Raw genomic sequence first — 15,590 nt, 5'->3', positions numbered from 1 at the left:
GCATCGGTACTGTTACGAGTCCGAGGCTGTTGCTTCTGCTGCTGGAGGCGGCGGTGGTGAAAGGGATAGGCAGAGGGAGCATCCGACTGAGGGGCTGTACGAAAGCGCTTATGCCACTGGTACGATTTTGTGGACTTGATTCAGTAGATGTTGAAAGGCATGGAGGATTAATTTTCTCTTGTGCATGGATTTTTATAAATAAAATAAAATTTACATTTTTTTTATGAACTTAATTTTTGCATGCTTGGATGTGTCGACGATATTTGTCCGGAATGGACTCCTAAACGACTGAACCGATTTTAAGGGGGTTGTTCTCAATATCTATTTTTTTGACAAAGTTCTAGATACATATCTGTATATGTATGATACTCTGAAACCGTTTTTTTCATCGCTCCGCGAGCTATTGTATGCCAGCTGCTCTCTTTTTCATTATAATACCTCATACACGTGATATTTTTAATGTGTCAGCATCTTTGAACACCATAGTTTTTAATATAATGTACTAAATACACCATTAAATTAAATGTCTCAAATTGACTTTTTTCAATGCGATGCCACAAATTAAAAAAAAACTACAAGTCGGATGGACTTGCATTTATTTTTAATTTGTTTACTACTGCAATACCTAGTTCCCCCTACCTCAAACGACTTGATAACATTACGCAAAAAAATTTTGCGAAGCTTCTTGTCCCAAAAAAGGCTCTTTTTAATACTTTTTTTTAAATAACTGCCATTTTTTTCCTTCTTGCTTTTTTTTCTTTCATTTTGGTAGGGAAATTCAAACTTCTTCTTCAACGTAGTTTCTTTTGTTTTGTTTCAGGCGATGCGCAACGGATTTATCTGTGGCACCGCAAAAGAGATCGATTTCGCATTGCGACTTTAGCGCCCCCTGGTTAAAAAATGACGGCAAAAAACAAATAAAAAATTTCTTTACATTCTATGATTTTGTAATTTTTGTTTAAAAAAAACCGCATGTCTCTATGATAAATACATTTCGAGAAAAACAAAAACAAATACCTTACATTTTTTGTAACAAAAAAAACGAACAACCCCCTTAACTTTTATTCCCTCAATGTATGCATTTATATCCAACTTGGTCCATAGGACTTATAAAAAATGTCACTTCAAAAATATTTTCAGCTAATTTCGATATATGATGTGTGCCATCAGTTACATAATGGTACTGATTCTGCCTAGGGTTTATACAAAAACCGACATTTCAGAAAACCGGTTTTCGAATTCTAAATTTTCCAGAAAACCGGTTTCAGCCGGTTTTCGATTTTTTATAAAAATCCATTTTTGCTCGAATATTCTGTAATAATAAAAACAATTAGCGGCATATTTAGTGTGATTTAATTTTATGTTCAATTTTATGAATAGTAAACATATTGATTTAAATTTTAATTAGTAGAACAAAGAAATATTAGTTGATTTGGATTAAATAACTTTGAAAATGTATATTCGTTATTCATGCATCATTTTCACATATGAGAATATAAATATTTTTATGATAGTGAAAGAGTTAAATAAAAAACTTTTACCTTTTAATTAAATAAAAAAAAGTACTTATTGATACATACTTGTTAATTTCACTTTTAGTTCTAAAAACGTATTTATTCCATTTCGAACAATTTTAATTAACTAATTTCAAATTGTTTTTAATTCGTGGCTTCTAAGGCTTAAAACTCTTTTCTTTAAAGTTTGATCTAAATTAATATATACATTTGATATAAAATAAATTAATATATACATTAGACAAAAAATAACACAGAATTTTCTGGGAACTATAACAGACTGATATGATTCCAAATTTTATCGAACCGATATGATTCAGGAGTATCAAAACGCTTGCTTCCATCTTGTATATTTGCCATTTTTCATTTATACAGTAAAAACCGATTTTTTCCACTGAAAAACCGGTTTTCGAATTTCATAATTTTCTTCAAAACCCTAATTCTGCCGCATAACAGACAAATGTTATGGCAAGGCCATGTTATGCTCGAACTTGCATACATTGTGCTACTGAATCATACTGAATACTTTCAAAATGTCCATGTATTTGCTGTGCATTCAGGCGTTTTGCACATAAACTGCAAAGTCACTCGTATGTTATGAAGCTGAGTCAGAAAGACCCTGTTATCTAAGGTTGTTTTTTCTGACATTTATGCGGTTTCTAGACTATTTTCTATCTGCCTTGCCATAACATTGGTCTGTTATGCGGCAGAATCGGTCCCAATATTTCATACAAAAGGCACGAAAAAAATTCGTTTATTTTTTAATGAGTTACATCATATTATTACTAGTTTAAGACAATTCTATTTTCATGTGTGTATTAATATTTTATCTGAAATACATATCTCGACGAGTATGGTATGTTACCATACGATTTCGGTATAATACTTGTTTTATGGCTGGCATGAAATAATCTAATTTAGTTTTGATATTGATCTAGCATGACAGATTTCATTAAACTACATATATGCTATTACATACATGTGTTTATTTAATTTATTCATATTATATATATATATATATATATATATATATATATACACCTAAGTCTGTTTTTACACGGAGATTGGTTCCAGAAGAATCCGTGTAAAAAAAAAAAACGTGTAAAAAAAGACATTGATCTTATACAAAAATGGGTGTTTGTTCCTAATCTCTAAAACCTAATAAAATTGGTGAAAAACAAGAATTTTTAAGAACAAAAATTAAATTAGTGCTATTCACATTTGCTTTGACCAGTAAAAATTGTTTGTACGCGCTAAAGGGGAATTCACTTAAATCTTTAGGCTAGTGTTCGCAAACTATCGATACTATCGATGGTTTCAGACTTTTTTCTTTCATAAATACTTTTTTGTGATATGAACATACTTCGCAAAAATTAAATTTGACAAAAAAAATTGAAGTACATAAAATTTCAAATCGTACTAAATGGAATAAATTCGTGTAAAAAAATTAAAAATATTCAATTTTCAAACCGTGTTATATCAAAACCGTGTACAAAAAGACCGTGTAAAAACAGACTTAGGTGTATATATATATATAATATGCTTCAATTTTATATTTCTTTATTCATTTATGCCATTTACAATTTGTCTGTTTATATCTATTCGTACATGATGCATTTATTTATTACTCGATTTATATCCATTTATAAAATAGTTTGTTTAGTGATTTTATATGTTTGATATCCATTTTTTTGCAATGTCAAAAAAATTGTAATTTTTACCAAGTTGTTGTTAGAGCTTTATAATGTTCGAAATTATTCACTTTGGACTAATTTTGCAAATATATTAGTTTTTTACGACAAGGACCGTTTAACCTAAATTTAATAATTTGCATTTAAAAATGCAATGAATTTGATTATGACAAACAGAAATATCTACTAAAGCTAGATTTATGAGAGTAGTACGAGTTGACAAAGATGTTTGTTTATTATGGTCGACAATATATCAATAAATTTCAATTTCTAAATTTATTGTTCAAACCAATAATTAAACTGCAACGGTCCTGATTAAATAATCTAGATATTATTACGTAAAACCTATTTGAAGTTAAAAATCAAATAGAGGGCATTTTGCTTTATGACTCTCTTTTTTTACCTCACCTTTGGGTAAAAAGGATCAGGTGACAAATTTTTGAATAACAGCAAAAATATCACATTTCTGTAGTGATGAATTTTTATTGATGTTTTGCTGAACATAGTCAGATAGTTTGTTTGATTTGTATTATTTGTTGTGATATGGTCGGTTTGTTTCTTCATAACAAGTCAAATTGGACCATTGTGCCTTACCCTATATATATATATATATATATATATATATATATATATATATGCATCGTTCTAAAGTGTACCAAAATGATATTGGAATGGACTCATGATGCGTTGTTATATCTTCATAATTTTTTTTTAAATTGTTTGCGACACCTATAACTTAACCTACTGCAAGTCAAATAAAACTCGACTTATAAAATTAATATAAAATTTATTCTGCAATTTCAACATACAATTCGTTTAATTAATTAATTACAATTCAATGTACATATATGCAATGTCGATTCATGTCCTCCGTCGAATCTCGCCCCTTTGGCCCGAGTCCAAGAGTCAGTCGTCGAGGACTGCAAGGGGGCGCTTTGGGGCGCGTTGGGGCTCGTAGAGTCGCATCGCATCGCGTCATCACGAAACTTTTATTTCAGCCAAAAGCGCATTGCGACACATATTTCTCAAAAGTTTTGCGACTCGTGTGCGACGTAGTTTCATTCATTCACGTATTAAATTAGAGAAATTGAAATATATTGCTTTGGCTTGGTTCTGGTCTTGTTGTTTTAATCAACTTTCAATTTAATTCGGACGGTGGTGGAAACAGATTCATAGTTTTGTAGAAGGCAGAATAATGGAATTATTATTATAACTTGTAGGTTAAGAATTAAGCTAATTAAGACTATAAGGCGGGGTAAAAATAACCGCCTCGAGAATTTCTACCCATTTGTATCTTACTACTTTTAAATTCGGTTTACATGTTCTATTGCAAAAGTTAGTTGGTAACTTTTGTTTCAATTGATTTAATTTTTTGTCATTAATATTTTGATAATTAGCAAAGGACACATTTTTTACATTTCTTAAATAGACTTAAAATTTTAATACTGAACATTTTAATTTGTATACATTTACACAATGAACTTTTGACTAAAACTATATTTAGCAATATGTGAAATTTGGACATGTTTTTACATTTCTTTAAATACCTTAGAAATTTAGAACCGGCCTCATTGTTTTATATTAGTAAAATTGACTACAATCTAATAAAAAGTGTTATATACTTTAGGAATTTAGGATTTTAATAATTTGCAATATATATGGAATTAGACAGTTCGTTACTTTTCTTTAAATAATAATTTATTTAATTACAATTCATTTTATTAGTTAAAACTAGATAAAATTTACTAAAATCTAGTATGCACTTTTAGATACACATTTTACAATAAATGGATTTAAAACATTTTTTCCTTTTTTTCAAATAACTTAAGGTTTTCATTTCGGACATTATAATTTGTGTACACTAGTTGAAACTGGATAAAATTCACTAATATTTAGTAAAAACTATTTTTACACTTGGATATTGAAATTTTGAATAATTAATTAATAAATTTATACTTAATATAATTATTTTGAATTTTAGAACACTTTTCCGCTTTTCTTCAAATAACTTTTAATTTTCATTTCGGATATTATAATCTGTGTACATTAGTCAAAACTTTATAAAATTTACTAAAATCTAGTATTCAAAAACTGTCTTATTTCAAAATTCCTAGCTAATTGGAATTAAAACAGCTAAATTCATCATTGTAGATTTTTTTTTTCATTTTATTCTGAAATTTGTCATCTGTTTCTTTTTACACCGTCAGCTGGAATAAATATTAATTTAATTAATTTCATATAAAGTTGCATTTTAAACTTCATATTTACTATCTTGTTATAGTTTACTCCTTTGCCAGTGTGAAGGTTCAGTTGGTCCTTTTTACCACAACCAAACTGGTAGAATCTAACTTAAAAATACCAATACATCTTTTAAAACAATTAAATAACGTATGTGAATTAAAAATTATATTCAAGTCTCGTAAACTAAATAATAGTGCTCAAAACCAATAAAAATAGCGAAAAGATATATTTTTGTTGTAAATTTCACAATCTGGCAGTTTATTATTTTGCCATTTCAAGTGTAGTTCAAAAAATCTATATTTAACTCATTTTTGTTATAATGGTGATGGACCTTTAAGCCTAGCTCAACCCTACTATTTTTACATGAATACATTTAAAGACACAAGTATTTTAAAGTTATTTGTAATCTTTCCCTCCACATGAATGTAGGTATGGATCGATTCCACCTGCCTCTCTTTTTTCCGGAACATCTTCTGTTCGAATCATTATCAAAGTCGTCACGACCTCACTTTTGCTGTACTTTTGTACGACCCCCCAGCCCCACCCAATCTCCTGCCCCATTTTCGGTTGTCTTGGATATAATTTATGGAAAGCTCTTTACGGCAGAAAGAAAGACTTTGGCAGAAGGATTAATGGCGAAACTTTGCGATTTATTCCTCTCTAGATCGAAGACAAAGGACGTGACATAACACGCGAAAAATTAACGCGGGAAAGATAAAAGCTGTAATTATAAATGAAAAATGTGGGAAATTAGTTTTTATCACTGAATATAAATGATTTATGCAAAGGTGCGGTAATTGATACTCGATTACACAGGGCAGGAGGAGAGGACTTTACTTCTTCTATTGGGAATGAAATTATGTAACCAGTTACGACAAATGCATAATTTGCATGTCTTTATATTATTTATTTATTTATTTTAAATCTGTAGCCCACAGATTTCTTCCAAGAGGACTCAAAAATACAATTATTTTACATAATGAATGACAATTAAAATATATACAAAATTACAATATATATATAGTTATTAACATAAAATGCTTAACATAAAATTACATATAATGCAGAATGTAACAATATTATTGATAAACAGAAAAAGATAAAATAATGAGGTATTTGAAAAGAAAATAAAAAGGTTAATTTTGTGCAGATGGAGATTATTCGATTATTAGGTGAAGTGTTGTGAATATCTAAGTATTTCATTATTAATTAAGTTAAAGTTAGAGGACATAAGTAGAATAGGCGAATTTAAGAGAGAATTAGATTTAGGAGTAGGATAATTGAAAAATAATTGTGAACGCGTAGATAGCCTTGGAACATTAAAGGATTGTTGATTAATAATAAGAGGACAGTCTATAGAATTATTGCAAAGTTTAAATAAGAACACATAATTGTACAGATAAATCGACGTGAGGCAAGGGAAGGAATACCAAATTCTTTTAGTATTGTGGCCAAAGTCACGTTCAGGGTAAATTTTATATGTTTTATAATAAAGATATTTCAGAAATTTTTGCTGAACCTTCTCTATCGCATCATAGTTGTTGATTTGATGAGGATACCAAATAACCGAACCATATTCTAATTTTGAAAGTAGATTAGAATAGTACATGCAAAGAAGTGCATTGTTAGAATTGAATTGTTTACAATTTCTCAGTATCAAACCTAAAGATTTATGTGCTCTATTACAAATATCAGTTATATGATCCGTGAAAAACAAACCAGAATCAAATAAAACTCCTAAATCAAAAATGTTATTACATCTATCAATGCTGGTGTTAGAAATTTTATAATCAGAATGTATTGGAACGCGCTTATGTGAAAAACTAAGAATCTTGCACTTTGATATTTTTAAATGTAATTTGTTATGGACAAACCAAGAGTGGAAAGAGTCAAGTTGGAGTGGAGTGGAGACTGTAATAATAAGCAGTCATCAATAGAATTTATTTTGAGATATAGTTTGAGATCATCTGCAAATAATAAATGTGGACAGCTAATAATATCAGATATGTCATGAATAAAAATAATAAATAGTAGTGGACTAAGAATGGATCCCTGAGGAACACCTGAACTAATATTCTCGACAAACTGTTTACGATTATGAAGATAACTCTTAAGAAAATAAATAAGTGAAGAATTAAGACCAATCTTAGATAAAATTATAAATCATTATTTCCTCCAACTCTTCATTTACCTCTTATTTATTTTTATATCACATTACCTACGTGTCTTTTATTACACGGCTATTCAACTTGCAATCTATTTATAAAATAAACACAAACCATTATGTATTGACGGCGGCTAAAAATATCACCGATTCGCCTTTTATTTTGTTATCGTTCTCCGTTCTCCCATCTCTTTCGCGCCCATACAAATCGTATGAAGAGTGTGGGAAAGAGACAGCTTGGTTTGGGCGTGTGGTGGACGCGCCTTGTATTTATTCGATAGTAGTGTTCGTTGTAATAATTGATGTAATTGTCCAGTGTGTCGTTTTGATTCGATCCGATGGGTTTGGTGATTGAAATATTAAAATAGGAAAAGATGTGACGAAGGAATTGAGGATACTTTGAGGGATTTGTAGGGTTTAAATTTAAAAAATTGTTTATAAAATATTATGTGTGCTAAAAATAAATTTTGTTTTTCGCAAATATACGTGAGACTGATGTGTATGTTAGAAACATAATTTTAATAAATTTTGCCAAAGAAAGTACAAGTAATTGTTTTTTATAAATATATATGTATGTACTAGCTGACCTGGCAAACGTTGTTTTGCTAAGTAAGGCATATTCTAAACAATTTCTAGAGAATTAAAAAAATTAATACTTTTATTGTATAGGATGTGTTGTTTACAATAAACCCCATTAGTTTGTCTATACTTTGTCCAAACAATCAAACTGGAAGTTTTATACACTTTCTATAGAAAACATGGTATAATCCAATCCAAGTCATTTTTGGTCTTTCGACTTATATAGTCATTACAAATTCCGTTTAATCTGTGTATAATTGTATATAATACTACTGAGCTAATAAAAAATTTTCAAATTTCTGCAAAGAGACATAGAAAATGAATTAAGTATTTCTTCTTTGACCTGCTTTTTGAAAAGTTTCAAGTAACAGTAAAAAGTATATATGTAGTGCAGGGCGAGGCACAAAGGTCCAATTTGACTTTCAGCAAATATAAACTATATTGTGAAAACCAAAACATTTATATCACAATAAATAACACATTTCAAACGAACAATTATCTGACTACGTTCAGTAAAACTGCCAGCTACTTCGTCATTGTAAAAATGTGCTTTTTTGATGTCTTTCAAAAATTCGTTATCTAGAACTTTTCAGCCTATAGGCGGGATAACTTAGAATGGCCAGGTGGCAAACAGGTTTAATGTCTTATTTTAATTTTAAAGGTATTTTTCAAAATAATTACATTTTTAACTAATGCTAAAAAACTACCAACGGAACAAAATACTTTTATTATGGATTTTCAAAGATTACCGTTCATCTCTCGATAGCAAAGTCATAAGAATCAAGGTTATATGTGGTTATACATCTTTTTCCCTGTACTTTCAAATATTGTTGATATACAATGCCTAACTTTATTAGTTTTTGACACATCGACGGTGGACCTTTTTAATTCCGAACCTTCATATATTACTATCTATTTTTCGATAAATTCTGAGAAATTATAACTGGGAAAATGTTATTCGACAAAATGTCCGTTTGATCGATACCGAATTCAGGTTCTGAATTTAAATAACATAAATAAAAAATAATATAACCTAAAAAATGTTTTATAAATACCAATGAGTATATAATTATACAAATGAGATCTTTCAGAGCACCGTGTTTGAGAAAAGTATGCTAAAAAGTGCATTTTCATATTAACATTTCAAAAAAGTTGATATTTTGAGTTTCTAGTAACACTCGCGATCCGTTTATTAACGATGTTCTTAGTAAATAAGAACAAAACTACTTACTGGAATTTAATCATAATTAAACAATATTTACGTAAAACATCTTATTGAACGAAATTGAACATCATCTGTCAAAAACATTTGACATTTGACGTATTAGCTACCGTCTATTGTTTTATTTAAATTACGCTTCTACAAAAAATTTCAAATTAAAAATGTAAAGTTTCTACGCGATTTTGAAATAATTTCTCACCTTTTGGACAATTTCTGGATTTGTACGAATTTTTCGAGACTAAGACTGGCCAAATCGGTTTAGTCGTTTTTGGAGTTTTAGCGAATCATTTTATCGAGAGCTCCATTTTTATACATAAGATATATATATATATATATATATATATATATATATATATATATATATCATAATATTTCCCAAGTTAATTAAACATCATACCGACGAGATTAGATTAGAGGCAGCCAAAAGTCCCTGCTATTTACGACGCATTTTCATTTACGAACAATACCAGTTTGCGTTCGTTTTTCTCATACAAATCGCTCTGTAAATTACTAAGGTGCCAATTAAAATAATAAACCGATAATTATTAATCGATAATCATTAATCGATAATTAAAATCGATTTTAATCCGCGATTTAATAATATGTACTATAGTATTTAGTTGCAATCGGACACGGCTGTGTTTAGTGAATTTTGTGTAGAATTTTTGTTGTTTAGGTGCTAAATGTGCAATATAAGTAGCTAATTAATAAAACAATTTTTATTTTGTAAGTACAAGTGAGTCCCATAAGGTGTTAGAGCTTACCTACTTCTCATACCAACTTTTTTTTCTAATAAACATTGCCTTATTAGAAATTAAAACTTCAAATCAAAATTTTGGATTAAAGTCCATTTAAGTAAAATTAAAGAAATTTTATCGATAAATAAATGATTTAAAATTCTGTATAACACCTTATATAATATAAATATAAAAGCTCTTTTTGTATATTGACAAAAAATCAAATATACATATATTAATTGAGTAATATAATATTTTAAAACGTTATTAATTCCTATAATTTAGTAAACAAATGAATTATTTTTAGAACCATCGATAAAAGTGAATGGTGTAAAAATATTTTTTGTGATAATTGTTTCTTTTATATTTATTATGAATTAATATATTAGATAGAAAATTAACTAAATTATTGTTTAATATTATTAGTATTGGTCATTTGCCCCAGAAGGCAATTCCATGAAAGAAGGCACTACATGTATTTCACTTACTCATTTTGCATTTTTTTGTTTATAAAGATATATAAACAATTTTTTTAATTATCTGTGTTTTTAATACCTGATGGATTCATACTGTAATTTACAAATCGATATTTAATAAAATATCGACCTTGGTTTCAAGAAGATATAGGACAGATAAGATAGCGCACTCGAAATGAAAACTATAAATTTATCAATATTATTATATTGCGATATTCAATCAAACGATAAATTATCATAAAACATAATAAATATATGGTAATAAATAAAAATATATAACTGAAATTTTATAATATAACAATAATAAAACAAATATGAATTAACTCTTATTCAATTATAAAATTTATTCCAAGGTTAGGTCTATGCAAAAAAAAACATGGGAATATGAAATCACAAAGTGCCTTAAATTCAATTGTTTAAAAAGTGCTTAATCATGGATGAACTATCTATTATTAATCTAATTATTCTAGTATTTTGTTATAAATAATGTGATATAAAATTAGTTTAAATTAATCCAAAATTGTGAAATGGATTTGTGGACAGTGTTCAGGGGGGCTATTTTGTTAGTCGGCGGACAAGCCCCTGAAGATAGTTTGGATTCTTCAGAAAGTGAGTGATAATAAGAAAAAAATAAAAAATGATAATAGGAAATAATAATTTAGATATTTAATGCGTTGGTTATTTTAAGATATAGAATTTCTATTAAAAATAATAATAATATATAAGTGTTTAGGCTTTTTATATTAAGCTGACTGTTGATTCGCCTACAGTTAATTAGGAGAGCGGAAATAAAACCGAACACATTTAGTGCCACTTTAGGTTATGTTGTTTTTTAAGGCTTTTTTATATTTAAGCAAATTATATAAGGTTGTCAAATATCTCCCTTCCGCCTTTTTGTATTATAAACCAAGAGCAAAAAGCGGAAGGGAGATATTTGACAACCTAATATTATCATGCAATAAACAAATAGCCAGATACACCTAAGTCTGTTTTTACATGGTAGATTGGTTCCAGAAGAATCCGTGTAAAAAAAAACGTGTAAAAAAGACATTGATCTTATACAAAAATGGGTGATTTGTTCCTAATCTCTAAAACCTATTAAAATTAGTGAAAAACAAGAATTTTTAGGGTATGCCCCTAAATTAGTGCTATTCACAATTGCTTTGACCAGTAAAATTGTTTGTTCGCGCTAAAGGAGAATTCACTTAAATCTTTAAGCTAGTGTTCGCAAACTATCGATACTATCGATGGTTTAAGACTTTTTCTTTCATAAATACTTTTTTGTGATATGAACATACTTCGCAAAAATTAAATTTGACAAAAAAAATTAAGTACATAAAATTTCAAATCGTGCTAAATGGAATAAAATCGTTTAAAAAAATTAAAAATATTCAATTTTCAAACCGTGTTATATCAAAACCGCGTACAAAAAGACCGTGTAAAAACAGACTTAGGTGTATAAGCTTATGCAAGATTCGACCTCATACGAGAATTAGCCATAGAAAATTATATTAGGTTGGGGTATCTATCAAACAATTTCAGATTTATGTTAGAAAGTGATATATTGTAAAAAAAAAATTGGCTGCTTTTCGTTTGATGCATTCAGTTGTGAGTTACAGGGTGAGAAAATTCAACCAGTTTACCATTTACCGTTTAACATTTAACAGTTTTCTTGAAAAAAAAATTATGATTTTAATACGGTAATATCCAATTTTGTGCAATTTGGTTTCGTAGATTCCGTTCAGGAACTTTTGATGTTTAAAATCTGCCTCGCACAAAATCAGAGGCATGATTTAAGTTGACCGGCATGTTAGTAGTCGTAACATCGCCCTGGAGCTAAAAATCGACCATAAAACAGTTTCAAACTAATAAACCAAAAATAGTGTATTTTTCCCCCAACCTAATGTTTGCAATCTTGGTGAATTAGCAAATTTTCCGAACATCAGTGTACAAAATCTATGCGTTCCCTAATTTCATCACTCTTTTATTCATTTTAAATGAAAATTTATTATCAGGATTTACGATCCCCAACGTGCATGTTAATAAAGAATAAATGTGGAAATAATAAATAAAATAAAAACAAACATCGTCCTGCCGTCGGCGTGGATTATTATTGGCGTATTTTCCGATCATTATTTACACATTACGAGCACGCACCTCCACCGCCTCCAAAGCCACCGCCATGGCGGTCGTTCGGACGTAAATAAATCTCCATAATTTCATTACACTGCCGATTGCATAAATTACTGTGTAGGAAAATTGGATTATGGACGGAAAATATTACACACGAAATTATTTAAGAACAGTAATAGATAAATGGTGGTCTGTCCAGAGGCAAGACGATGATTCTCTTTCCTTTCATTGTTCATTATCCATTAATTTTTTTTATATAATTTTATACATTTTCCTTTCCAAACTTCTGCTTTCATGCTTTCTGGTCTTGTGCCTTGGTTTTCATGTCCCTGTATTTTTTTTCTAGCGTAAGTTGCGACAGACATCGAAATTTTTCAAAAAATATTTGTATCAGGTGAGCAAAAGCTCGTGCTCAACTTAATTTCTCCATCAATATGTGTGCGTTTGTATTATATATGTATTTTGATTCTATTGTCGTCATACATAAAAAGTATTTTGTGACGACAATGGAAAGTAAAGTACTTGCCAATTTTTCAAAAATATTTGTATTCACAAAATCGTTGTTTCTATCGTTGTTAACTTTTAAAAAATTTTAAAAATGATTTGTATTAGACCAACAGAATTTTTTTTTATTTTACCTTCGACGAAGTCATATAGAAAGCAGTATTTTTTGCATTATGGGTCCGATCCAGTTTCCTTTTCTTTTCATAATCTTTCTTTGATTACTATAAGTTGGTGATCGAACTAAATTGTGTTTAAAAAAAAATTCAATAAGTTTTGTGCACGTTTAGAGTTCCAACCTGACATTCCTCCAAAAGATCATTTTTACTTAAATTTTTCTTATTGTTGGTTCATTTTATCTTCTTCATCGAGGTGAATTTTTTTTTACTCATTTTAATTGAATTAATTACTGTAAATTATAAAATTATTGATATTGAAATAGTTTATTTAAGGCTTGTAGATCTTGGGATTTTTCTGATGGTAAAAAAATCCCTTAAATATCCGTTGCGCAATTTTCATTGAAGTCCCAAATCTGGAAAATAATAATTAAGAGCAGTATCAAGAAAAGAACATAATATGAAAATAACTGTAATGATAAAATACTTGGGGTAGCAAAATGGTCAAATAATTTGGAATAAAAATTAGAAAAAAATAATTGTAACTATTGAAAAACTGTTATATCAGATACTATCAGTAGGTATTTCATTATAAAAATATTGTTTGATATCGAAATTGGCAAATTAAGAAGTTAATTATCATAAGCTAAGTATGTTCTTGTTTTTTGGAGTCCATGTTTCTAATCCTTACAGAGCCATGCTTCAAACATAGCATTTTTTTTGTGTATATTTGCAAGTCGAAGCTCGATAGTAGCATTTTTGTATTTTATACTACTGGGTTAATTCGATAAAAAAACTCTTGATTTTTTTTAAAGATATTTTTTTCAAAATCTTAATTTTTCGAACGGCTCCAGAGTATATTTACTGCACTTCTTTACGAATTGTTTAAAAGAAAATTAAGCGTATTTTTAAGTTGATTTTTTATTTATCTCTTAATTCAATGATAAATATTTTAACAATATTCAAACCACTTTGTAACAAAATGACATTAGAGATTATTTAACTTCCCGTAGGGTAAGTTATAGTAATCGCAAAAAAATCGAAAATGAAAATTTTTGCATATTTTTACGTTTTAGAGCTTTCTGAACAATTTGACATACATCAGAAAAAATAGATGTATACATTTCAGATGTTTCTAAACATTTAAAAATTTGTCATTTTTTTTTTAATTTAAAAATCTCGAAAATCGATTTTTTCAGAGTTCTAAAAGAAGATTGAATCTTTTTTAAAAATTGTAATCTTTGGTATGAGAAGTTCCAGCAATTTGCCTTAAGGCACGATGCCATGCAGCACTAGTTTGTAATATTCCATCTTGGACATAAGCAAATTTTTAGTCGCCAATCTAGTGATTGTGGACGTTCTGGTATTAATTCAGAAATATCAGTTTTCAAAATTAAATTAAAGTTACTTATATAATTCGGTGTGGCTGTTTTAATAAAATTCTTTCTTCGAGACTTTTCTAATATAGACATATCTTATATTAGAGAAAGAATAAAGTCCGGTGGAAAAGTTTACTAATAATGAAAATCGACGCGTGGAAACTTATAGCCTTTGTTTTTTTCCCAACAACTTTCGGAAATATTAAATTAGAAAAGTCAGGAGGAGTAGATATTTTTAGATAACGGGGAATTTATTAAATTATATAGAAAGGAATATTTTCTTTATCACTCAAATTCACATTAAATTTTATCAATTCCTGATTAAATATAAATATGACTTGAATAAAAAAAAAACGCAAAAGCAACTCATAACTTCTAATTTTTGTATTTATTTTATTGTTATTGCTTTTGCATTGTTATTTCAGGTAATGCACAATTATATTAAAATTATATAAAACATATTGCAATACGGTTGTATATATATATTTTTTTAATTTCAGTATTTCCTAATGTGCCTGCAGTACCGGGTTTGCCTTGCGTTGGAGAAGATCGTAAGTTCTACATCATTATTTTAGTTTCATACATCACAATAATCTAATTTAACCAAAAATTATATTCTGTTACTAGATGAAAAACTAAATAACTTTGTCTTCATTATTTCTTACTTTGATTTTGTTTTTCCAGGAAGCATCTATAGGAGAGGTGCCAGACGGTGGAGAAAATTATATAGAATCAATGGACATATCTTCCAGGCAAAACGGTTTAATAGAGTAAGTTAATATATAAATATACGATTTTGTTATTAATTTTACCGGTATTTTTATTATCTTATACAAA

At 28.5% G+C, this 15,590-nt stretch overlaps 1 protein-coding gene across 4 annotated transcripts in view; it reads left to right on the top strand.

The window, feature by feature from the left end:
* Positions 1–15,590, top strand: part of LOC113365662 (atypical protein kinase C) — an 89,160-nt gene that overhangs the window by 59,446 nt on the left and 14,124 nt on the right. For 3 of the 4 annotated variants that reach the window (XM_026607178.1, XM_026607177.1, XM_026607180.1), the window contains 2 exons: positions 15,254–15,304; positions 15,438–15,523. In XM_026607178.1, coding sequence (XP_026462963.1) covers positions 15,254–15,304; positions 15,438–15,523 — 137 coding nt within the window. Of the gene's footprint in view, positions 1–11,126; positions 11,234–15,253; positions 15,305–15,437; positions 15,524–15,590 lie in introns of those variants that run through there. The other variant, XM_026607179.1, reaches the window with a different exon arrangement.

Source organism: Ctenocephalides felis, unplaced genomic scaffold, assembly GCF_003426905.1.
Source record: "Ctenocephalides felis isolate EL2017-DRISC unplaced genomic scaffold, ASM342690v1 CF-g0.4_SCAFFOLD_01170, whole genome shotgun sequence".
Classification (NCBI taxonomy): domain Eukaryota; kingdom Metazoa; phylum Arthropoda; class Insecta; order Siphonaptera; family Pulicidae; genus Ctenocephalides; species Ctenocephalides felis.
The sequence above is the reverse complement of the archived record's forward strand: the minus strand, read 5'-3'. Positions and strand labels throughout refer to the sequence as shown.